The 25,556-nt window shown below is 36.5% G+C and overlaps 1 protein-coding gene across 1 annotated transcript; it reads right to left on the bottom strand.

Annotated features, from left to right (window-relative positions):
• Window positions 1-654: 654 nt before the first annotated feature.
• On the bottom strand, window positions 655-25,392 carry LOC122333954 (syntaxin-binding protein 1-like). Its single transcript, XM_043231816.1, is given in 22 exon segments — window positions 655-734; window positions 3,567-3,724; window positions 4,990-5,144; window positions 7,213-7,298; window positions 7,390-7,455; window positions 7,457-7,492; window positions 7,589-7,698; window positions 7,794-7,932; window positions 8,526-8,606; window positions 8,693-8,758; window positions 9,159-9,219; window positions 9,333-9,440; window positions 9,921-10,051; window positions 10,355-10,439; window positions 10,665-10,813; window positions 12,372-12,475; window positions 13,153-13,231; window positions 13,501-13,577; window positions 14,165-14,246; window positions 14,548-14,561; window positions 14,564-14,596; window positions 25,355-25,392. Coding segments are annotated over 21 exon segments (1,809 nt in total). The 5' UTR covers window position 25,392; the 3' UTR covers window positions 655-734; window positions 3,567-3,614.
• Window positions 25,393-25,556: the final 164 nt, after the last annotated feature.

Raw genomic sequence — 25,556 nt, 5'->3', positions numbered from 1 at the left:
GTATTTATTTTTTACTTGCGTTTGAAAACATGTCAAAATGGCCCACATAGTAGCGTCCATGGCATGCACATCTAAAATGAGACAACAATTAAACCCAAGCATCTCGGACTGGGCGGCAGCTTAGCCTTCAGCGTAGGAAGTGATATGCATCGTTTTGCCTCACTGGTCTATTTGCATACAAAACCAGTCCCTCCCCCAACCACTTTTAAACCATTCAAATAACAGAAAGAAAAGAAAAAATACACACCAAGTTAAATAAGGAACAAAACGCAAAGAGTGATCTACCATTTACAGCATTCTAGCAGGTTCCATAACATACAATATTACATTTGGTACTTTCAGGTTTTTAAATGGCAAAATGAAAACTCAGTTTGACAGTCTAATCATTTGCATCCATTGTAAAACAGAAGAATACTTGCAATGATTCTTTTATTTCAACATTATATATATATTTAAATATATATAAATTTATAGAATATTCTTTTTAACTTGTCACCAATCACCTTTTTTTTTTTTTTTTTTTTTTTTCTTTTTCTCTCAAGCAAGATGCATACACAATTTATATAGGAGCGGTGCGATTTACAGGTGCGACGGATGAAGGGAGGGAGAGGGTAACTGGGCGATGGGGTTGGGGAGGAGGAAGTTGTGATTTTAGCTTGTCTGCTCCTCGTCGGGTTTGTTCATGGCCTTGAGAGCGTCCAGAAGCTGGGTGGGGCCGGTGATATGGGTCGAACCTGCGTGAGATGAGCACCGAGGAGAGAAACAAAGAGAAAGTCATTACATTTATACGTATACCGAGATCAACTCTAAAAATGTGCTTTCAGCTGTGTATCTATCGATAATGTTAAAGAATATATATTACTTTTAAATGTAAAGGAATATATATATGTACATTTACAGTATATACACAACTTTTCAAAAGTTAAAAGGGTTAGAAAGATTATTAAGACATGCAGTAAATTGATTTAAAGTGAGAATAAAGACATTTATAATGTTACAAATTTAAATGTGCAGCTTTTTTAAAATACCCTATTTACAGAAAGAATACTATATATATACTATATATCATGGTTTCCACAACCATTTCCAACTGTGATAATAAGAAATGTTTCCACATGCAAATTGGCATATTGGAATGATTTCTGAAGGATCATGTGACACTGAAGAATATTTAAAATGGTAATAGTTTTCACTTCAGTTTTAATCAAATAAAGCGCAGCCCTTGTGAGCAGAAGTTATTTTCAAAAACATTAAAAAAAAAAAATCTTACCAACCCTTTTGAATGGTAGTATATGTACATATATTTATTCAGCGAGTTTTCGTTTGGGCGTGAACATTTTAAAATCGCTAAATATGGAAATATTTCAATTTGATTAGATAATTAGCTGAAGACACAGTTCTAACACATCACAAATACTGTACACTTAAACTATCCAAAAACATTTGTGCCACAGGGTCATCTGAAAAAAAAAAAAGCAAGGGTGTGCACTGAAAAATATTTTTTCCTTTTGGTGCCCTGTGGAACAAATGCCTATTCTACAATATTTTTAGCAAAGCTGCATGTTCCACTACTTGTAATGCGATAAAAGTGATTGAAAAAACGCTTGATGGTAAGTGTCACATTAACTTAAAGAGTGAGGGTTGCCTACAGAAATACAGCTGAACAAGTAGGACCGAATGTGAGCGTGCAGCTGAATTGCCTGGCTCTGATCACAACTGATATAATCTTCCGGGCCAAGTAAATGCAAACATGCAGTTTTGCTAATCGCTAATCGGATTCACAATGTGATTTGTAGCTCTTCAACTAGATGAGCGGGTCTAAACTAAAGATCCATGGAAACAAACCATATTATTGTTCAGTAATGGCTGGAACAGTCAAGAAGTGTTTCATGTTGCAGTATGGGTTAGGACTGGCATACTGCTTATGGTGTGATCATTAACGAACACGAAAAACCAACAGAAAAAGGGGAAATCAAAAGGGATATAGCTTTAGCAGCCTGACACTTGAGTGATGGATACTTGATAGGGTTAAGCAATGATCGTTCTTGTACGATGGTTTAGTCAGTAAAGCTGTTTGAAAGGATACTTTGTATTACAGGACCTCATTTGTGTGCATTTGTTGGCTATTAAATGTTATCTGCTCTTTGTAATGCTTCGGAGGAAAATACCGGGTTCAATACAACTTAATCTCTATCAACAGCATCTATGATTACCACAGAAAACAATTTGACTTTTCTAGTTGTTTGACAAAAATGCTGTAATGCTCTTAAAAAGGAAGTATATGGGGCAAGGTATTCAAAAGAGTTCAAAAGACTAAAATAAGAAAGTAAAATATTATATACCAGGTTTATGGCTGTACTTTCCAGAACTGTGCGTGCTGTTTTTGATTGTTATTACAATGTAATGCCCCATATGTTTTCATTTTAAGATCATTACTGCAAACGAGTTTAGCAAATGCTTTCAAACGAGTTAAAATGATTTCCTGTGGTAACTGAGAGCATGTGACAAAGTTGTATTTAACCCATAAGCACAACTAATAGTATGTTTTAAATGAATTGCAATGATTAATTCATAACATTTAATATAACCACAAGCTTGCACAAGAATTACAGTGGTGTAATATAAAGTGTTGCTTAGCTTGTTCAAAACATCATCTATTTTTGCTTACCAGTCATGAACTAAATTGCCATTTAATAATATAGTAAGTTATTTTTAATGCAAAAAACAGCACCTGAGGCATAACACATGAAGGTTTCTGAAAAATGACATAGCCAGGGCCCAAACTAGTTAGTTTCAAAATGTTAGTGTCTGGGGAAAGCGTTAGTGCTAAAGCATATCTGAAGAACACAGCTACATTTCAAGCTTTGGCATCTGCAGAAGAATTATAAAGAAGGAAATGAGCCAGTCGCTGTCTGGCGGAGGTATTTTTTACATATATTCTTTGCAGACGGCCACTTGGTCATGTAGACGTGATGTGAGGTAGTTTGAGGAACTAGATTGAAAACAAAACCAAATCATCCTGCACTTGGCATCAATTACCTCTCCAGAGGGGGAAAAATAAAGTTAATATGAGTGATTGTCTTGAATTGTTTTTCAGAAATAATTGGAATATGGTGAGACTTAAGGGTAGATTAAATCTGCGGGAAAATGGAGCTTTAAAAATTAATGATATTTGGGAGGGCAAATGGAGGAAGCCCTTCCTCGTCGGAAGAGGAGACTCCATTGAATTAAAAGGCGCATAGTGGGGAGAATGCAGTTTAATCCACCCAAACTGAGAGGATGCGGTCAACAGGGATGGGGTCAGGACTCCTACTGCATCTGTCACTCAAAAAAAAAAGGCTCCGCCCACTGCAGTTCTGAATGACTCATTCAGCAGATCAATATTGGCTGGTCCCAGTCAGAAGGCGGAGCCCGAGTGAGACTTGCAGATCGGAGTCAGGAGCCGGACGCCCATCCCTGAGGCGTGGTGGCGTAGTAAAACGGTAGAGTGTGGTAACAGGAGCAAGAAAAGAAAGCCCTTGTGCTGTGGGGGTTCAGAAAGGGTTTCTTTGTTCGGCTGCCTTTACTTTGTCAGAGTGTGATTTCTCTCTCCCACCCTTCCCTCTTTCTCTCTCTCACTCGTCTGAGGGGTCAGGGTCCTCAAAGGACACCCTAGTGGATTCTCGGAAGTCGGGGTGCCGCAGGTCCATTAGAAATTTGGTTGGGGTGAGCGTGTGAGTAGAACCTGCGGAGGAACAAAGGTGGCTTCACGCTCAGAATGAATCTCACACCGCACCTCACGTTCTTTCACCACCGTTAATCTTTATGGGGACAAAAGAGGGTTAAAAACCATTTCCACCATCTGTAGATCTTGATGTTTCAGAAATATCGTCCTAGAACCCCGACAAAGAAAATGATTTTTTTGGAAGCTCTGGCTGGACGAATCAGTGATGGAAGACTCAATAAATGTCAGGCCTCCTTCAATCGACTTAAAAAAGTCATTCCGCAAATTAATTCCATAGAGGTCCTTCTGATGCATTGTTCATCTCTAATAGACCTCATGCTTGGACAAAATTGTGCAGGTTGCACAAATCCACCAATTAGAAATTCTGTGTTAATGTAAAATCTTAAATGCTCAAAATTCTTCTCGAAAACAACAGACTGATACCATACTTTAACATTAAATTCTAAAGGGCTGTTCACACTGACAGTAATTTGCAGTTACCAAAACTCAATAATTTTAATGAGAACTCATAATAGTTCACCCAAAAATGAAATATTGCTCACCCTCAGGCCACTTAAAGATGTATATTTTTATCATTACATCACTTGCTCACCAATGAATTCTCTATAGTGAATGGGTGCCATCAGAATAAGAGTCCAAACAGCTGACACATTTTGAAAACATCTTAATGATTGATTTATTTCTTACAAACATGCAGTTTTCACTTAATTGTTTGACTAGACTGTGGATTACGTGTGATTGTTTTCATCAGCTCATTCTGACGGCACCCATTCACTGCAGAGGATCCATTGGTGAGCAAGTGATATAATGCCAAATTTCTCCAAATCTGTTTAGGTGAAGAGAAAAATCGTAGACAATAAGTTCATTTTAAGCTAATTTTCATTTTTGGGTAAACCATTCCTTTAAGAGCAGTGTGTGAACCCTTGAAAGTAAGCTTAAAAGACAATTCTAAACACAAGTACAGATCTTAAACATGAACCTTATCACACGCACACAAGACACACACAAAGAAGAACTTACGAACATAGACTTATGAACACATCAGAGGCTCTCGACTGCAATTTAAAAGCAGTTAAAACATGACAGGCACAAAATACCATACAAGACAAGAGCACAGGAAAAATATACAAGACAGATTTTTGTCTGATTACACGTATTATACAACAAAAACACATGTATAGTTAAATATGAAGATATTAATCTAAATCTTAAAGGGTGGTTGCTTAATTTACAGTGACTTTTAACAGTATCCTCTGCAGACTCACCAATGATGGCCTCCCATTTGCCATTAGCCTGTGTGACCTCATAGGCACAGCGCATCTCGCTAAAGGACGCGCCTCCAATAATGAAGACCATGATGCGAGGGCCCGTACGGTACTCTCCAGGGGTTTTGTTCTTGTGCCAGTGGCCATATCGAGCACTATTATGGAAAGAACACAAGAATGCATGTTAACTTCAAGGTTAGTAAGGGGAGTAACGTTTCTGACACATGCTTGTAGGGTTCGTCCAATCACAAAGCACTGTGCCAGCTGGCCAATCAAAGCAGACTGCTTGGAAGGAAGGTCTTTGTAGAAAATGATGCTTTTGAAAGAGCCGGGGCATAGAGGAGTTACGATAACGTACAGTATTTGATTAAAGGTGATCAAATTTGATTATTATTAAAGTATGTCAACGTATTCTGTTACACCAAATAAGGATTTTAAAAATAGCATCATATGGCCCCTTTGATATCTTTCGTAACTTATTTTCTAGCGATTATTGTCGATTTGATTACAAAGATCCAATTGAAACTGAGCTGATCTAGACAATGACGTCTCTGCATTCAAATAATGAAATGCCTTTAGCTGAAAATTGAGTGTTTAATCTTGTTATATTTTACTGACACTCTATTTTCCAATTTGATACTGTTCAGTGCTTTGACACAATATGTATTGTTAAATAAATAAAGGTGATTGATTGATTGATTGATGAGTGACTAAAGACTAGACACTACAGGCAAAAACATCGATTTTTATTATAATTTGCTCTGGTAGCCATTGACTTAATATGGAATATAATATGGAAAAAGAAATACAATGAGAATCAATAACTTATTATTGTAGCTACCTACGTTCTTCAAAATATCTTCTTTCGCGTTCAGAAAGAAATTCATAGAGGTTTAGAACAAATTTAGGGTGAGTAAATGATGGTAGAATTTTCATTTTTGGTTGAACTTTCCCTTTAAGGAATGGCAGTTATTTGCAAGTATAATGAGAGTGAACGCTGGTGATCTCGAGTCTAATCAATAGCTACACAATGGGACCCATCAGCTCCCAGTTCTCCCTCTGTGGGAGTCAGGGACATCCTGCTTTGCCTCTGCTACTGTTTACAGGAGCTGTGCTGGTTTGTTTGTCCTGAAAGCAGAACAGTGCGGCGGGATCATTACTGCTGACCCTGAGGAAATATCCCAGTTTCCACCGCTTCTGAAAGAGACTTGATGTTCACCCACACCCCACATCATTACCACCCACCGATCAAGGTATTGATCTCAATGTTCTCCTTACCCCTTGGGTGCACAAATGATTATTGATCCAAGTTGCTTCTATCTTTTAAATTGTGCAATACAAAAATGCATACACCTGTTTATTGGGGTTTTAGTGTGTGTGTGTGTGTGTGTGTGTGTGTGTTAGGGTTGCCTTTGAAATTTCAAAATGAAATGGAAGTGTAATGGACATTTAAACTAAATAAATAACTGCTAGCTTTTGTTCATTTAAAATGTTGATTATAAAATCGATGATAATAAAATAAAAAATACAAATTTAACAGTAGGGTCCCTTTAGTTATATATATATTAGTGCATTAACCAATGCATTTGTTACAGAATTTATAAATCTTTGTTGATTTTAGGTAATAAAAACACAACTGTCAATTAAATAATATAAACATTTTAATTATGTATTAATATTTAACTAAGATGAATACATGCTTTAGAATTTTATTGAAAGTAATATCATATAATATAATATAAAATATAGAATTTGATTCTATTGTTAGTGTGTTATTTAATGTCCAGTAATGTTTAACCTTATTGTAAAACAATAAAATTAAGATTATAAAAATGAATATGTGAAATTATATATATAATGAAATTAAATGATTTATAAACATCATATACATAATATAATTTTTTAAATATGGTAATACCAGAAGCATTAGAGGATATTAAAGATGTATATTATATTATTTTAAATATATTTAAAATGATTATAAAATGCCAAATATTTGTATTTTCTTTTTAATTGTTTTACGGAAAATAGTAAAAGAACACAGAATGCTTTAATATATCTCTCATTAATTAAGCATAAAACACCTGAAAAATAATTTCTTGCTCATTTCATTTATAATTTGCTTCCTTTTTTTGCAAGTATTTTCCCTGTCATTCCAATTGAACTTCCTAAAGAAGTGTACAATTCAAATTCCTTTTTTTCCCGAACCGGTGAGCGGCGTACCTGACTGCAGAAGTGCTGAAGGAAGAGGACGAGCGTGTTGAGATGTCTGGATAATGTTTGGTGTCCAGCTTGTCATCGATAGCATCCTGCAACAACATTGACAAACAAAGCAAGACCACACATTTACACGCAATCTACACGCAGTTGCTCTGTCAAACTGTGTGGATCAGGACCGACCTCTATGATGTCCTTGATGAGTGGGGTCCAGCGAGAAAGCTGATAGGTCTGCTCGCTCACACGCTCCCTTACGATCCAGCTTCTTGCCTCTGCGGAGAGTAGACTGCAGCGTACAGAAACAAAATGGCAGGTCAGAAAAAACTGCTTTAACAGCCGAGGAGGCTTAAGCATTGCTTAGGATGCAAATCGGACAGCGTACATCCGTGATGATTGGGACGCCCAGATGAGCCATATTGGTGATGATCTCACTGTCCTCAGGAGGGATCTGGGCGTGTTGAATCAGCTTGTTAAGGTTCTCCTCTGTGATCCCTGTTTCGCGACACAGGAACACATATGTTACAAAATGGCTGATCTGGGCGTTGAGAAACAAACTTCGCTTTAAAATGGCCGCCAAAGACTCTAACCGTTCTTGAGGAAAATGTAGAGCAGGATGATGCGGATCTTGTCGTAGGTGCTGACGTTGGCATCCAGCAAGATTGGCACGATGGCCCTCATGGGGTCTTTAATCTTTTCGCCCTCAGCGTCTGTTCCCATAGCGAGATCCTGCCGGGTGACAGAGCGCACTTCATAAATTAATGCTTAGCACACTGGAAGCAATAAAAATCTAAAATGATACGATGTTTTCATTTTCATTAGCATAGTTAGATTAATTTCATCCGCGGTGGTTCCTGGTATAGGTGATAGACCTAGTGCAGTGTTCTAGGCACACAGCTTTTAGACACGCAATACTCGATCGCTCATTGTGGCAGTTTCATTTCTCCTGCTCTCCGCTCTGCTCACCCCCTCACTGAAAATAAATCGTGACCTAGTGGGTAACTTTTCCAAGCAGCTCCTGTGTTATACTTCCCTTCCCACCACCTCTTACTTTGGTTGCTTTCAGCCTACACCATAGAAATAGAATGAACAGCCAATGAAAAATGTCTTTTTTTATCTACTAGAAGTCAGAAAATGGAGGAGGTATGGATGATTATAGTTTGGTCAAAATACTAACTAAATATATTCTAGCTATATAGAATATATATATTCTAGCAAAATCATAGCAAATCTTTTAAAAGCATTTTAAGCACTTTAATTATATATATATATATATACAATAATATCACAATAACATTTTGATGTCTGTGGCAAACTTGTACCTGTTCTACACGGCACAGCTTGTCCACGGTTCCCTGGTAGTGCTTCATGCAGTCCTCGGCCAACTGCAGATGGGTTGAGTACTAAAGGGGCAGAGATTTTAAGGGTCAAAATTCCAACAAGGGGTCTCTTGTTTGGCTAAATGCACATGTGTTTGGACTTCTCTCACCTTGCTGAGCTCTTTCTGGTACTGCGGCATCTTCTTTAGCATTTGAGACAGATCCCTCATGGTGGTCTGGAAGAAACACAGGACTGTCTCAGAAATGAAACTAGAACCAGAAGTAAAGACAAGTCTCATATCCAGCATGCAAAATTCGGGACACCGATTGCGATATAAAAGCTGCAATTGTTTGTGAGACTATACACTATTGCATATATAGCATAGTATGTCGCAGAAGAAATGTGTGTGTTTATGTCTATTGGCTTGTGCTGTGTCAGTAAACCAATCAATACTAATCCTGCCGTGGCGTGAGAATGCTTTCACATGAGTCAGCCATCATGGTTTGGATTGGTTTCGGCTGCCAGTGCAATCTGCCAGGCTATCCTCCTTCGCCCACGCTATGCTATTCTCTCTGTGCTACTCCTCATTTATTCTCTCCTCCAGGCCCCTCCCCCTCAGTCGGACTCCAGCGTACCTTCTCTCCAGTATTCATCCGTTTACTAGCAGAAAACTCCTTCAGGGAACGTGTCACCTCCCTGTGAGCAAGGAAAATGAGAACGTAGGAAGAGAACAGGGATGTCACCATTTACAGACGGAGTTCATCACAGGAAAACCAGAGCTGAAGACCAAAAATGTAAGGTTTACTCACTGTGAGACCTCAGCAATATGTTTGTGCCGTAGTGCCACCCAGAGGTCATCGTCTTCATGCAGCAGCACTTCCTTCTCACGAGAGTCTCCTATTCCACTGGTCTCGTACCTGCCAGATACAAATAAAACTAATTATTATATTATTATTTAAATTATTATATTATATCATACTAGATTATATATGGTATATTTTATATAACAGTTTTTTTTATATTATGTGTATTTCAGTTATTGAATATTTCATTATAGAATGGAATAATATAATAAATTAACTCATTAATATTATTTAAACATTTTAAATCATTTAAATATTTTAGAAGTCAGATGTGGTTTAATTATTATTTTAATAAATCAGATGTATTTTTATTATTTTATGATATTATATTTGTAATACTATTATATAGTAATAAAAGAAGCTACATTTTTAGAAAATATTATTTAAAAATAGAAAAAAAAAAACATATTATACTGTATGTATTATAATAATTTTATTGTATGATATTATATGATATCTATACAATATAATATCCTGTAATAATATAATAATTTAATCTAGTAAATGTTATTTTAAAAATATATATTGACTTACTTGTAGACATCGTTCTCGATGGGCAGCAGGTCATAGGCCATAGCCTGAAAGGTGAGCTCGTGCAGGACAGGAGAGACGGGGTCGAAACCTCGGTCCAGAATAATGAGCTGAGAGCGAGCCTTGTCTGGACCCTGCAGAGAGATCAGAAAAAATCTACTATTACTCCATGAATAGCACAAGCCATTTTCTGATTATTAAGAATCCAATGCAATAACTTGTCCACAGTAAGACCAGGACAGTCATCATTACATCAATACTATTTTAATCATAATTACTATTTTAAAGGTTTAACAAAATCAAAATCTTTCCAAGACTGCGCTGAAAGCTGCTTATGTTCCCCCTGAGGAACATGCACTCCTTCTTCTAGCATATTCTTATATGCATGTATTAACTCCTTTCTCCCTGCAGTGCAGTAACTGAGATGTGCCGCTCACCTCCCCCATTGTGGGATCATCTGCCTTGTAGGCGTCCAGTTTGTCCTGAAGCAACTGAGCCAGAGTGGCGTTATCTTTATACTCCCTGTGCACAGAAAATCAGAGTATTAGAGCAGAGAAAGCGAACGTGAGACAGCTCTGTTGATCCTGACGAGCGGCCACTTCCTGCAATCTGATCCAGAGATGACTGGGCATCTGTCTTCTACACTAGTTCCTGCTGTAAGTGTGTTTAGGTAGGATAAATATGATTGCATAATGTGAAAATGGCACCGTCAGGAACGGATGGGTTATGAAGGTGATTAATTGTTACCCTCGGTATCGGACGGCAGGGTACTCCTTCAGTGTGGCACACAGCGTTGCCAGCTGCTCTGCCAACCGCTCCATCACAGGGTTCTTCAGCTGTGTCTTATGAGGGCTGTAGAAACTCTGGAAGGCATCAGGGTTGTCCAAAGAGAACACCTAAACACACATTCACACTCGTCACTGATAGAGCAGTAATGTTCACAGGAGATTTGATCAGCTGGGGCTTTGTATCTGAGAGCCATTTAGGGCGGGTCTATCTAAAATGGTTTGTTATAGTTGAGTACAACTGAAATTAAGTTTAAAATCATAAAAAAATATATATAAATGTTACTTGCAATAAATATTAAGTGAAAGAAAATATAAGCTTTTTAAGTTCACAAGGCAATGTCTTTCATGTTGATTTAGTTAGATGGAATAAAATAAACCGGAAATAAAATTAAATACATTTTATAGATACAAAAACAAAAAGTACTAAAATGACAAAACACAAAATGACTAAAATGAACATATATATATATATATATATATATATATATATATATATATATATATATATATTCATAAAAATTCATAAATTAAAATGATATTTTCTCTAATACACGTTTACACACAATTATTGACACCAATAATATCAGTACAATATCTCTGAAATATATGTTGTTTCATATTCACAATTTTGAGCGCTCCACTGTGATTATGAACATGAATAATTATAGATTTTTCTCAAGTAAAAGATCAAAAAGGATTAACAATGCAGATTAATTGTCACAACTGCCTTTAATCATATTTACCAATGGTGCTGATATTTTTGGCCAATGACTCATGTATGTGTGTGTATATAAAACCATATTAATATTTCAATTATACTAAAATAAAACTGATCTGAAATAGGTTATATCACTATAAAAAGCCATGCTAGGCAATCTCAATGAGAAGTATATAGTATAATGCATAGTAAACCCCAGGAAAAAAAGCCAATAATTGTAAATGGCAGTAAATAATTCAGTTTATATTTAAAATGTTTTGTTATATTAAATAACGTATCTTAAGCTCACCAAGGCAGCATTTATTTTCATTTAATTTATTAGCATTTAACTCTAAATGAATTTTATTCTATAAATAAATATTTTTATGCTTTTGAATGCATGTCACATGTTTCCAGTCTAGTCTGAGGGATGAGCATGGAGTTAGTGAGTTTTCTCCAGTCTCTGCTTTCATTCATTTCCTTCCTGTCTATGTGTTTCCTGTGGCTGAATCTCTGATTGTGTCAGACCGTCTATCTGTATAGGTCTTCACAACCACCCCTCCCCACCCCCTATCGGCACAAACAGGGTCACATGACCATCCTTCTGTTGAGCAGATGGGTTCCCCCTGATGCTTGTTTCCTCTCATAACCACCTCTGATTGGCCAAGGCTCTCTGTGGATGCTGCGTCGGCCAATTACGCGCTGCTGAACGAGGCGGGCCTGCAAAGCACTGAGCTGCAACATCACGCCAGCAGAAACGCACTGCTCCTCTGACTCCACTGAATTAATCATAGCAGACAGCCGAAGCAGCAAGGCATTGTGGGCCAGACTGCATCCCCCCAGCCACAGAGCTGTAACGATCTATTTCTGCATTCACAGAGTTGTTTCTGGATAGTTCTCTATACGGATAGTCATTATTCCTAATTATTTTTTATCTCTGTCGTCCTCTCCCCTCCTGAAATGGCTCACCTGGGACTCATAGGGCAGGAAGGCGATGTTGATCTCAGTTAGGGTTTTAATGGTTTTGGAGGCACGGCTCTTCACCACATCATTAAACAGGGGGTCCGGGCAAGCTGGGGAAAAAAAAACATTGGTAGTTGACATAGCATTTTGAGCAATGACCGATAGTTTATTAAATTTTTAAAGTAAAATAATCTTTTACGCTATTTTATATAGATGTAAATATCTGAAATTAAGTGTAATATACCCCAAATCAGCTGCAATATATCAGCAATAAAATCTCCAATAAAATCAGCTTCAATATTTAACTGCAAATTTACACTTTTATAAACAAGTCAAAAATACAACCAAAATCAGCTGCAAAATTTTACTGCAACATATAATTCCGTTATTCTCTTATCTTCTTTTTTTGTTTATATATGTTATTAAATTTGTGTGTGTGTGTATGCGCCAAACAATTTAATGTCAAAAATGTATCCAGAATTTACTGCATATTTAAGCTTTATTTTATTTTATTGTTATAGATGCAGGTTTAACTATTTTTATGTATTCATTATGTTTAGTTAATTTATTATTTTTTTTTTTATTTACTGCCCACTTATATGTTTCCTAATTCCTTTTTATTTTTGTAACAAACTACATAATAATTAAGTTCATTAATATTTGTAGGAAAGTCTTGCTGATTTCCTGTGTAGTAGTCTAGGTTTGATTGAGGTCCCATTAACACTGCGGTGTGTGTATTATGCTTGCAGAGCACTTGAAGTACAGTGGAGTACCCTCAGATACTCACAGTCAGTGAAGAACACATGAGCCGCTTTATATTTCGCTGAATGGGGATCTTTGAAGTCATTGACGAGAGTCTGCACGGACTGGTAAGAGAAATACAACAACCTTTAGATAAGACTGCGTCTGTGTTTTGTGTTGTTATAGCAACCAAAATGGCCAGCAGAAACGACAAAGAGTTTCAGGCTATCTGTGTAGGCTGTGTAAATACTGTGTGTGTGTATATACGTGTTAGTGAATCACATATGTTCAGTGTGTACAGTGTGAAGGTTCCGCCTCCACGCTGCGAAACGGTCTACACTGGTGGTGTTATTTTGCTTTATTAGCATCTTCTAAAATCAGTGTGTTCGAGTACCTTCTCAGTCGGGGTGATCAGGTAAATGGCCTCCAGTGACGGGAGAGGCTCTCTTCGCTTATTAATGTCTTCAACAACTGCAGAGATAAAAGTAGAAACAGCGGGTCAGTCACAGAAGCAGCTTTTCTTTTCTGAATGGGTTATTTTTATTAAAATGTTTGGCTAATTTAAATAAAGCTAAAATAAAATTTCATTAGATGAAAAGCTTTGCCTTGAAACATGTGAAATGTTGCCTCTACATTGAATTAATATTAAAGCATTAAAAATAAAATGTTTAAAAATACAAAAATAAAGAAAATTAAGCTTAAATAGTCATTTTAAATATATATATATATATATATATATATATATATATATATATATATATATATATATATATATATATATATATTGCCTAACATATTGCTAACTTTAATTTAGTGTGATGCTTTCCGGATCTGTTCTTTTGCAGATATCTCATAGACGTATCTTGTGTGGGCATAGTTTATGTTTATTTTCATCTGGTCGCTATTTTGCGATTATAGAATTGTTTGAGGTTTAGAGATCAGTTATGAAATTGGATATAATTTTTATGTCTCAAGTCTTTGAGCCATAGACTTGTTGTTAGCAGCAATGGTAAACTTTTTACTTTAATCTGAAGATAAAAAACGGACGATTGGCTTACTGGTGATGCCCTCTGTCATGATATCAGTCATTTTGCAGCAAGAGGACAGCATCCTCATGCTGAGCTGGTCCACAATCAAAGCCTACAGAGAAAAACAGAGAGCAGGAGCCATGAGAGAGTCTCAGAAACCCACTTTACTGCAACAGAAAGGTCTGTTGCTTATGCAGGCAGTGTGAAAACTGTTATTTATTAATATGGCACAGAAATAAATATGCATGCGGTGTGATACAAGCAGAACAGGATGGATGGAATTGTTTGGGCTTAATTATTCACTCTGATTTCCTGTCTGCGGCTCGGGGACTCAATGAAAGATTAAAACTGTGGTGCGGTGACATAAGGATAGAGTTGTTGCTATGGCGACGGGGTTACTGAGTTTGTCTTACCTTCCACTCTCCTTCTTCTTCACCTTCTTGATGACATCATTCATAATCTCTGCAGGAAGAAAAGTTAATCAAACAACAGATATTAGTGATTTTGACTAGTCATATCCATGTTTAAACCACAAATACATGCTGTGTGCGATAAACAATATTCCAGTTCAACTTTTGTTTTATTTAAAAAAATTGTATTTATTCCTGTAAAGCAAAGATGAATTGTCAGCATCATTACTCCAGTCTTCAGCGTCACATGATCCTTTCAAAATTCATTTTTATATGCCGATTTGCTGCTCAAGAAACATTTTTTTGTTATTATTATCAGCGTTGAAAAAATGCGCTACTAAATATTTTTATACAAAAAGAAACGGGATTCTTTTGTCATTAGAATGCCAATTGGACATATTGGACATATTTCGTAACGTTATAAATGTTGTTTTTGTCACGTTAATCAACTTAATCATCCTTGCTAAAAAAAATAAAAATACTGTATTTTAGCGTAAAATAGCTGCTGCCGTTATTGAACAGTTCTTTGACTGTTTAGGACGGCTCTAGATTCATCACAGGAGAAAAAATCATTAGACAGTTAAGGGCTGCATATGTGTCGTACTGCATTGTGTTTGACAGGAACCAGCTTGTGTGGTCATTTATAAATGATGTTAATAGCTACTGATGTGTAGGAGGCAGATAAATATCTTGCACAATCAAAAATATGAAGGCATTGGTCATGACACAATGTATATCGCTCTCCATCGCACCCTTTATCATCAAACACACCTGCTACATTGCCATGCAAAGCCTCTGGCATTGTTGTGTGTGTGTGTGTGTGTGTGTGTGTGTGTGCCCGTTCTGTCCTAGTCACACCTGAGCCTGACTGTGCCCACTGGTCCTCTACTAAAATGGATTATCTCACTCTCCTTTTTGCTATCTCTCTCTTTCTCTCTCTCTCTCTCTCTCTCTCTCAGAAGGGTTTTTTTTGGCATCTGTTACATCAAAATTCATAGGCATGCCTCTTAATAAACTGGCATTCTGGCTGCATAAAAGAATCATATTCATGAAATGCAGTTAATCTGGTCATCCAGGTAATATTAAAATTATGATCAGGAATGTAACTGTGGGGCGAGACTGGCTGAGCTACACCCAGCTGCTTCTTATGAAACATTACCAACCCGATCACAGAAATAAAATCACAGCTGGGAGATATAAAGTCACAATTACAAGATAAGGAACACAACTGTGAGATGTAAAAGTCAAATTCTCAGATGTAAAGTCACGATTGTGTAAGATCCGAACTGTAAGGCTGTAAAATTAACAAGTGTGTCTAAAGTAACAAGTGTGAGAAAGATTTGACAGTTGTGAGATATAATGCCAAATTAGCAGCAATAAAATGGCAGTTATGAGGAAAAAACAGCTATTATACAACGTTCAATGCTAGAAAAAGCACCGATTGTAAGTCCCAGTTATATGGGGAAAAAGCATTGATGATGAAATATTAAAATTGATAGAAAGTTAGTATTATGAGAAAAAGTGGCAACTGATAGTCACACCCTAAGAAAAACCATCAGGTGTAATATATAAATCAAATGTTATATGAAATTATGAGTATAGTATACATGAAATGTTCTTCTAGATTCTCCTATATCTGTGTTCGGTTATTTCACTTTAATTGCAAAAGGCCTGCACATTACAATTAGAGTAAAATCACTGAACCTAAACATAGTAAAAATTTCATTTTAGATGAAAATAACAAATGCTTTTGCAGCTGACCTCTTCAGATATTCTGCGATAAGTCAAAATGCCAATTGTGAGATATAGTCAAAATTATGTGGGGAAAAAAGTGTTGATTGTGACATAAAATGGCAATTACATATTTTAAAAGCAGTACTTTAGCAAAAGTAACACTTAAATTATTTATTTATTGTGCTGTTTTCCTATTTTCTTATGCTAATGAAGTGTTAGGCTGATGCTCCACATAAAAATGAAGGCCATAATGCTCTATATTTATAAAAAATTTATTCAGTATGCACCGTTCCCTGTAAAGTGCATTTGTCTCAGATTGGGAAGCTGGGGCGCTATCAGATGTGAGACAGAGACAACGTTTGCTATGGTAGCAAATTAAATCTGTTTATCTCCCTCTGTTCAGATGCCACGATTGTGCTGCTTACAGACGATGTTAAATGAACACAGCCGATCGTTGAGAATTGAATCTATGCAGAATCTCTTTCTGTAACTACTGTTTCTGCTCTGTGGTTGATCTCTCTTACTCTGCTGTAAGTAATCCCATCATGCAGGGATTGGGCGGAGGCGACCATGTTTGTGTGTCGGGGCCAATATTAGCATGATTGCAGTGCTAGCCATCTGGTTGTAGTGTCAGAATAAAGGCGCTCAGGGTGATTTTGTGGTTTTGACATTTGTGCCGGTGCAGCGATACAGAGTTAAGCTCCGCTGTGGATGAAAACGCTGAATCCTGGCTGAATCCAGATGGATTATGGGTGTTTAAACACCAAGCATAAGATTAGCAGGCAGTTTAGCTAACAGGAGATTTAGCATTGATTCCGGTAGCAATTTATGTGAACGAGGGCCAAAGCTAATCAAACCGAGAGTAAAGCAATCTATTAAAGAGTTCAATTGAAAACATATTTGTCAAAATTCTGACATGTTGGGAAGGAGAATGGTTTTTAATTAAAAAAAACGAGTAAGTAAAGTATGACTTCAGTGAAAAAGCCACGCTTAAAAAGCTCCAGATACTAGCATTACCTTCCAAAATGTGTGGGATGTTTCTTTTTGTAGCCAGCAGAATTCAGAAAAGCTTATATAATTCAAATCCTCAGCAGAGCTTCATTATTGTCTCATTTTTTTATTGTACTTTTCACACAAGATGATGCTTTTAAATCAGGTCAAAGATACCTATATATATATATATATATATATATATATATATATATATATATATATAGGTTTTGTTAACTAAAACTATTAAAAGCCTTTAATATGTAAATGTAACTAAACGAAAACTAAATCTAAATAAACCCTTTAATGAACTAAGATAAAGCTGTAATAAAATATGGCTTTTACACTAAAAACTTGCACTTAAAGCAGTTACCAGTATATAAAAAATTACAAAAGTGCAAAGCTAAAACTAAACTAAAAATATAATATATATAATATATAATAAATACTGAAAAAAAAATTAATATTACAAAATACTATGTGGTATATAAAATAACAGGTACAAAATCTTATATACTTATATAGTATATAAATAATACTAAATATGTAATAATGTAATAATTCTTAATGTGCGTTTAATTTACATTGATTCATAAATAAAATACATTTAAAAGAAAATTACATTTGTTCTTATCCATTATTTGCTTGAATGAGTATCTATGCTTTGTGTGTCTTTGTGTTCTTCTACTACTACTTTTACTGAAAATAACACCAAGGGCACACACTTTCAGAGGTATACTCCGGTCACGTCGCTCTCAGCTGTCTCCAGAGGACACTTCATACAGTCATGTGACATCGGCACAACCCCCACTGGCCTGAGTTCACTTCTGCCCATGTTCAGCCTCCAGGACTAAGGTAAAAACCATTTTACTGTACAAATGGGGGTTACTGTTGCGAATGAGGGAAAAAAATACATGGAAGGACGAAATGAATGTCAAACGGCCTCATCTAAGGCCTCTGCAATATTCTCAAAATCCTAATCAGTGCGCATTTAAACACCATCGGCATGCATGCATCTATTTTAGACACTCTTTTATGGGGACTTCTCGATGTATTGATCTAGCTTCCTTGCTGATGTGTAACCTTTTCAAGATGAATTCCTGCAGTGCGGTAGAAATAAACTGGTTATCATACTGTACACACAGACTGCAGGCCAGGTTTCAGTTAATGAACTCCATTTATTTCTTTTCCACCTCATATCGGGTAATAAAATGTACCGCAGTCTATCAGCTATGTGTCACTGCAGGCCGGATCGCCTGAATGCTGATTTTCTCAAAAAGGCGTTCCCAAAGGTGTTTGGGTTTAACTGATTTTGCAAAGACCAAATGGGGTATAATATATATCCAGTTACACTGGAGTCATTTACAGTTACATAGGTATAATTTTACCCAAAAATAAAAATTCGCTGTAAATGTAACCAACCACAGGTCATCCGAGATGTAAATGAGCTTTTTCTTCATCATAAAGAGATTTTGAGATATTTAGCATCACGTCACTAGCTCACCAATGGATCCTCTGTAGTGAATGGGTGCCGTCAGGGAGTCCAAACAGCTGATAAAATACAAATCACGCAGGAATCCACATAACTCAAGGCCATCATTTATCTTTTTGTAAAACAAAAACATGAATTTTTGCATATAAATGTTTTTTGCACATTTCTCTCCTGATTCAGACAAAACTTTTTCACTTCAGAATGCAATATTAAAGATAAAGGACCCATATACTTTAAGTTAAAAAACATCTTGATGAATTTGCAAAGGCGTAGATAGTTGTTAATTATGAATGTGGATCACTTGCGGAATATCGTGATGTATTTATTGGCTGTTCAGACTCCTGTTCTGACGGCACCCATTCACTGCCGAGGATCCACTGGTGAAGAAGTGATGTAAGGCTAAATTTCATCACAACGGCAGTCTAAACAGGAGCGCGAATGTGCAATAAGCACGTTGGCCAACAGCACACTAAGGTTTACAATGGTATCATTCATTTGTATTAATGATAGCGTTTCAGTTTGCTTTTAAAACTGACACAGATATACATGTTCTCCTGGTTCATGTCAGACTGATTTCTCCAGCACGTCACAAAGAAGGGCAGATGCCGTCGTAAGAGCAATATATGGTTTCTGTCTCATGCTCTTTCACTTAAACACTGAACCTCTCTCCTGAGTACACCAACTGGAGTCTCATCTCACTTCAGCTCTTCACTCTTCATACTTAACCTTAATGTAGATGTCTTAATTAAGCACAAGCTGTAGTTTGCGATAAAAGTAGATGTTTGGTTAAACTAAGCTAGATCTTGCAGCTGTAATCAAAGATTGCTTTAGCAAGGACAGCGTTTTTGATATGATGCAATCACTGTGTTTGACTGCTGGTTATTCCTAGGCAATATGCTAATATGCTATTCATTCGCAATATACTTTGCTGACTATAATAAAAAGCAAGATTGTAAATGATGTAAATTTGCTTTAGTGATTGCATGCATGATTATTAACTTAATAATCAGTTTGTCTAATCTAGAAACATTTATGAGTGATGATATTTGCATAAAATTAGGTAGTATATCATCACCGTATTGATACTTATATCAAATCACCCTTGTAGGCCATTTCAGAGCAAATACAGAGAAAAATACCACCCAAGCTGTGCTTCTGGTCAATGCAAAAAAAAAAAAAAAAAAAAAAAAAACTATAGCTGCTCATCGCTGCAGATTTAACCCTCCATATTCCCAGGCTCCCTCAGGGCACTCTCATTTCATGACCCACTTTTACGCTCAGTCTCTCGGATTTTTACGACCATTTACCTTAAAGAGACAGTCTGTGGTTTTCCTTATCCTTGTGGATCTGCTTTAATTTTCTGGTATGAAAACCAAACCTAGAAACCATTCTCGTTTTCTATTTATGTTGCATCACTTGGATGCATCAGTGACCTTGGTGCTTTTCTCTTATTTTTCAGCCAAGCTTTACTATAAATATCTGCTGCGTAGGATTGCAAACAGAAACTGAATCATGGGTTTCTTATAAAGGAGTTTTATTTTAATATATAGAGGCTTTTGAAGAGAACTGGTGTTGTCTGAGAATCTCATCCATACTGCAGTGCGGTCTATGCGCATAGTGTCAGATAATGCCCCTGAGAAGGTGACTATCCAATATTGCCCTTGTGTAACAGACAGAAGATGCTCTGCTAAAGCCCAACCAACGTCACAGAGTCCAAGGACAGAGCACACACACACACACACACACACACACACATTGACTCGGATGCTGTCCTGCTGGTATAGAATTTCAGCATGCTGAGTCACTACGCAACATACCCGCTCAATGAATGCACACAAGAGCTTTCTGAGGAAAGAAAAGTGATGCTGAAAAGACTTCATGCCAGGCATGATATTATAATTCAGGCTGATCCTGACATGGCAATAATTATAATTGGAAATGAAACTATCACTCATGTCGGGGCCAATTTATTTAGTATTTTGTAGCGGATGATGTTGAATATTTAATTGCGCAGGCTCTTTCCCCCTATATGTTATCTAAAAAAATAGTCATTTAACAAGACTAATAAAGTTAATATTTAATAACAATATTAAATTAAATAAAAAAATACAAATATGTATATGTTCACATATTGTACACTATAATTATGATAATTTATGTAATATACAGGAAGAAATATTAATATACTATAATATAAAATAATACAATTGATTTTGATTAGATTAGGAATTAAATTATTGTAGCTGTTAATATTTTTATACGTTTATTTTTCTTTTTAATTTCTTTTGATTTCTTACAAAAATTACTTTCTAGATTTTTAGATGTTAATATAAGTGTAAAAATGGGTAAATGAACATGCACATAGATAAATGTAAACCGACCATCAAATAATGGATATAGCACTATAGTACATATATCTGTATTATAGATAATCTGCATGTTTTGTATTTTACAGCATGTTTTGTACTGTACTGCAGTAGTCCATTTTAGCTCTCTGTTTGTCTCAACATCTCCAGGCTCATTTTCATAGGAAAGCAATAAACCGTCTCTCAACGGGAGGAATTCTGGATAATGTATTCCAGGGGACTCAACGGAGACCTTGAATTAAACGTTATCTTTATTCTTTACCATTAACTTAAACATAAAAAGCATCCTAAACCAGATCATGCCGTTAATAACCACAAGGGAGAATTGACATAAAACTGCACGAACAAAGGCACGCTCATGGCTGATCTAAATAGAAATCTATAATTCATTTCGCCTGTTGGTACACTGTGCATCCGCCTGCAGAGATCGGAGATGTTACACTGGTCTGTGCACCCTTGCACAAAGCTAATGCAACACCCAAATGTCAGGGCGAGTGCAATCATGGATAATGACAGGCTAGTGGTGCATTTCAGACATGGAGACAGCCATGCCGGCGTACAGTAGACTAACAGACAGCAGCATCTTTAACGCGGTTCACGGCTTGCCAGAATTGGTTTTTGAGATTTGGGATAGGCGTTGTGAGCAAACATCTAAAATAACTAGAACACTACAAAAGCCTCTGGCTGGTTTGCTGCTAATAGTGCTTAATAACGCAAGCAATGGATTTGAATACTTTTCCGAGAGAAGATGTAGTTATTCCGTGACAGATGATAAAATGGGAGAAAATCAATCCCTAATCTGTTTTATTGTCTTCAAATAGAGCATCTAAAGAGTATTTTTAAACAACCTAAGATGCTTTGCCAGCCTAAGATGGTTTAAAATGATCTTGACGTCCAGAAAATTGCTCAAAAACCTTTTTAAATAAACCCTGAGCTGGTTTAAGCTGCTTTTTGGTGTTCTCTGAATATATAAGATCTAGTCTGTATTGCTACTCCCTTTTTTAATTTCACTCTGCCCTTCATTTAACCCCTCATTCTTTTTCATCCACACTAGAATTAATCATCATTAACTGCTATTTTTTATCCCGGTGCGTGTCTGGTCTACGTGTTCTTTATAAACGGTGTGAAGACATGGTCTGGCTTGCAGGAGAAACCTTGATGAGTTGCTATGGAATGCAATTCTGAAACAATAAAGAGCCACACGCTGGATCCATACTCCCCAGCTCTGTTAATGGAAAACGATAAACAATGTCCATTGTAGCAAAAGCTTCCTAATACATTCCACGTTATGCACGCTGACGTGACAGGCATGGAGTTGTCTTTGAGCTTTAAAGGAGTTATAAATGTCCTCCGTTCAAGTGAAGCATGAATCACACGCTTACAGTTTGCCGCAGGGCACACTGACTGTCCTCTCTTCCCTCTCCATACACAAGCATGCACGGTATGATCTATGACTCTCGTCTCATTTCAGCTTGTTATATTAATATTAAAACGTTTCAATCTATTGTCATATAGCCCTACATATAGGCTTTGTGTGTTTGGATATGAATCTGACATTCCCTGGTCTTTATGACTCAAGTTATACATTATAATAAAAAATCTAGTGCTGTAAAATGCCTAATCACAATTAATCACATGCAAAATGAAAGTTTTTCTTTATATAATATATATATGTGTACTGTGTATATTTATTATGCATATATTTAAGAAAATATATATTGAGTGTATTTCTGTATAATAAAAATATACACAGTGCACACACACACACACACACACACACATATATATATATATATATATATATATATATATATATATATATATAATTATCTTCAAAAAATCAAGGTTTTTCTTTACTATATATATATATATATATATATATATATATATATATATATATATATATATATATATATATATATATATATATTGTAAAGAAAAACCTTGATTTTTTTGAAGGTGATTAATCTATTAATAGCACTAATATCATATGCCTTCCTGAATGCTGAATGTGTAATTTGGCTAAATCTGGTAAGTAGGGCATAGTATAAGCTCAATTCATGAAAATGGATCAACAAATAGGCAGGCTAACAAAAGAACTGGTTCATTCAGAGCTAGACTAATGCCGATGAAAGACCCTTTAGACAAATACTGTGAGTCATTCACACAGATGCTGTCCATGTGTACTCACGATGTCCCCTTATATTACATCCTACAGCGCATATATAGCCCACTGCTTATTTTAAAGGTAAAACAAATCAACAGACATCGACAGTCTAAGCAAAAACATATGTGAATTTGGTCAGTCTTCGGCTCATGCCTTTGCTCTCTGTCTGACCCTGCGTCTGATCATTGTTATGTGTACTGGATCTCATGTCCCTGGAGAAGACACACATACACCCACGGCACATCAAATCGCAGGAAAACCAATCCATCATCCCGTGTGTGAGGAAGACAGAATGCAAGGCAGGTGTTCGGAGCATTTATGGCTTTTAATGATCAGGTTTCAGTCGATATTGATTATGTGCGCGAGCCTTTCATTTGGACTGGACAATGCAATAGCTTTTTCACTATTGTCGGATTTTCTGTGCTTTCAGTTTGAAGTTAGCATAAGGTGTTTCAGCAACATTAACTGATGTATTACAAACAAAACAAACTCAAAATGCGGTTATGTGAATGATGTGGGCATAATATGAGTCAATGACAAATAAAGATAATGGAAAGGTTAAGTGTTTTTTTTTTTTTTTAAATATTTTGGTTTTATTTTTCCTTTATCATTTCATTATTTTAAATCAAACTATATATATATATATATATATATATATATATATATATATATATATATATATATATATATATATATATGCTTCATTTGTGATTCATTCTTTTGTTTTAAAACGATAGACTTTACACAAATATTTTAAATAATTATTCAACATATTATGTTTTTATGTATTTACATATTTTAATTAAAAATGACTCTTATACTCAAATGAAAACGATATGTATGTTAAATATAAATGTAAAACATATTTTATTTAACTCTATTAAGCTACAAATAGAATACTTCTTAATTTATCTTAATTTATTAATAAATAAATAGTCATCTGATCATGGCTTATTATATAGTATTATATCAAATAGTTCTTATTTAAATTGTAAAATGTGTAAATGTAACAACTGACGTGAGATGACTGGAGTAGCCTGCCTTTGACACGAAAATACTATTTACTTGCCGTTTCTTAATCATTTGTGAAATGTACTAGTCATTTCTGATTGAAAACGCAGTGGCTAATGTCATAGACCCACATTGTGGAAAAAAGTCACATTTGTAATAATATGTTTAATTGACCGTTTCAGAAGCTATATCAAAACGGTTTTCTCCGTATCCTCCCGCATAAGCCAAATATTTCTCTATACCGTAAGCTCCCACAACCGCCATCAGTCTGTCCGTACTAAACGCCATTCTGTTCCCGCACGCTCTCTCGGCTAGTATGCGCTACACATGACAGACACAGCTACACCTCTGAGGGATGCGCATTCGGTGCTCTCATTTTCCCTTATTCAACCGAACGCGAACCGCTCCGCCATTTAACGATCCATCTGGAGATGCGAGGCAGCTGCATTCGCGCTAAAAGCACGGGCACTTCCTGGGTAGATCGGTTCACCAGCTGGAGCTTTACGCAATGGAATATAATGCACTGGTGATCAATCACAGGGGTGAGGCTTTGCCAAAACGCATATATTAAGGCTCGTCTCCAGAACTAGAAGATTAGAGTTGGGCAAACGTCCCCTCTGTCCTATCCTCGTTACGCCTGTAAATGACAAACCGAAGCAAAATAAAACAAAAACGCAGAGGTCTGTCGACAGAACCCTGCGTAATTCCTCAAACGTCCGTGCAGAATAAGGGCGTTCCTGTGATGGACCATCTTTACGCCGGTGCATCGAGCGTTTTTTGGTGCTTGCCTGGTTTATTAATGCATTTAAACAGCGTGCGACGAGAATTAAACCTATTCACGTCATGATGCACAATGCGCATCCGCAGCATCCCGGGAGTAATGTCCTCCCCGTTCGGCACAATGGCAGGGAAACAACCAGCCGCATCCAGGGGGAACCGAACGCCGAGGAACACTAATGGCACATGCAAAAGGGAAGGTACCATCAAATAGCACGCGCATACGGTTGAATATTAAACCTCGGTAGCCGAAGATTAACATTATGCTCTTACTTTCGCCAACGACCGCCTTTAATCCAATTGGTGCCATGATGCTCCTGGAGTGTTCGCCCGTGCTGTATCTTCTTCTCCTCCCTCTCCTCCTCTTTGCTGTCTCTGGCAGAGCGGTGCTGCGCACTCACAGCAGCTGACTGCGGAGATTCGTCACTGCGTAACCGCCCCTCCCTCGCGTGCGCTCGCGCCACCGGGCGCCGTT

The sequence above is a fragment of the Puntigrus tetrazona genome, unplaced genomic scaffold (assembly GCF_018831695.1).
Source record: "Puntigrus tetrazona isolate hp1 unplaced genomic scaffold, ASM1883169v1 S000000446, whole genome shotgun sequence".
NCBI classification, from domain to species: domain Eukaryota; kingdom Metazoa; phylum Chordata; class Actinopteri; order Cypriniformes; family Cyprinidae; genus Puntigrus; species Puntigrus tetrazona.
This window is presented reverse-complemented; position numbering and strand designations above follow the sequence as displayed.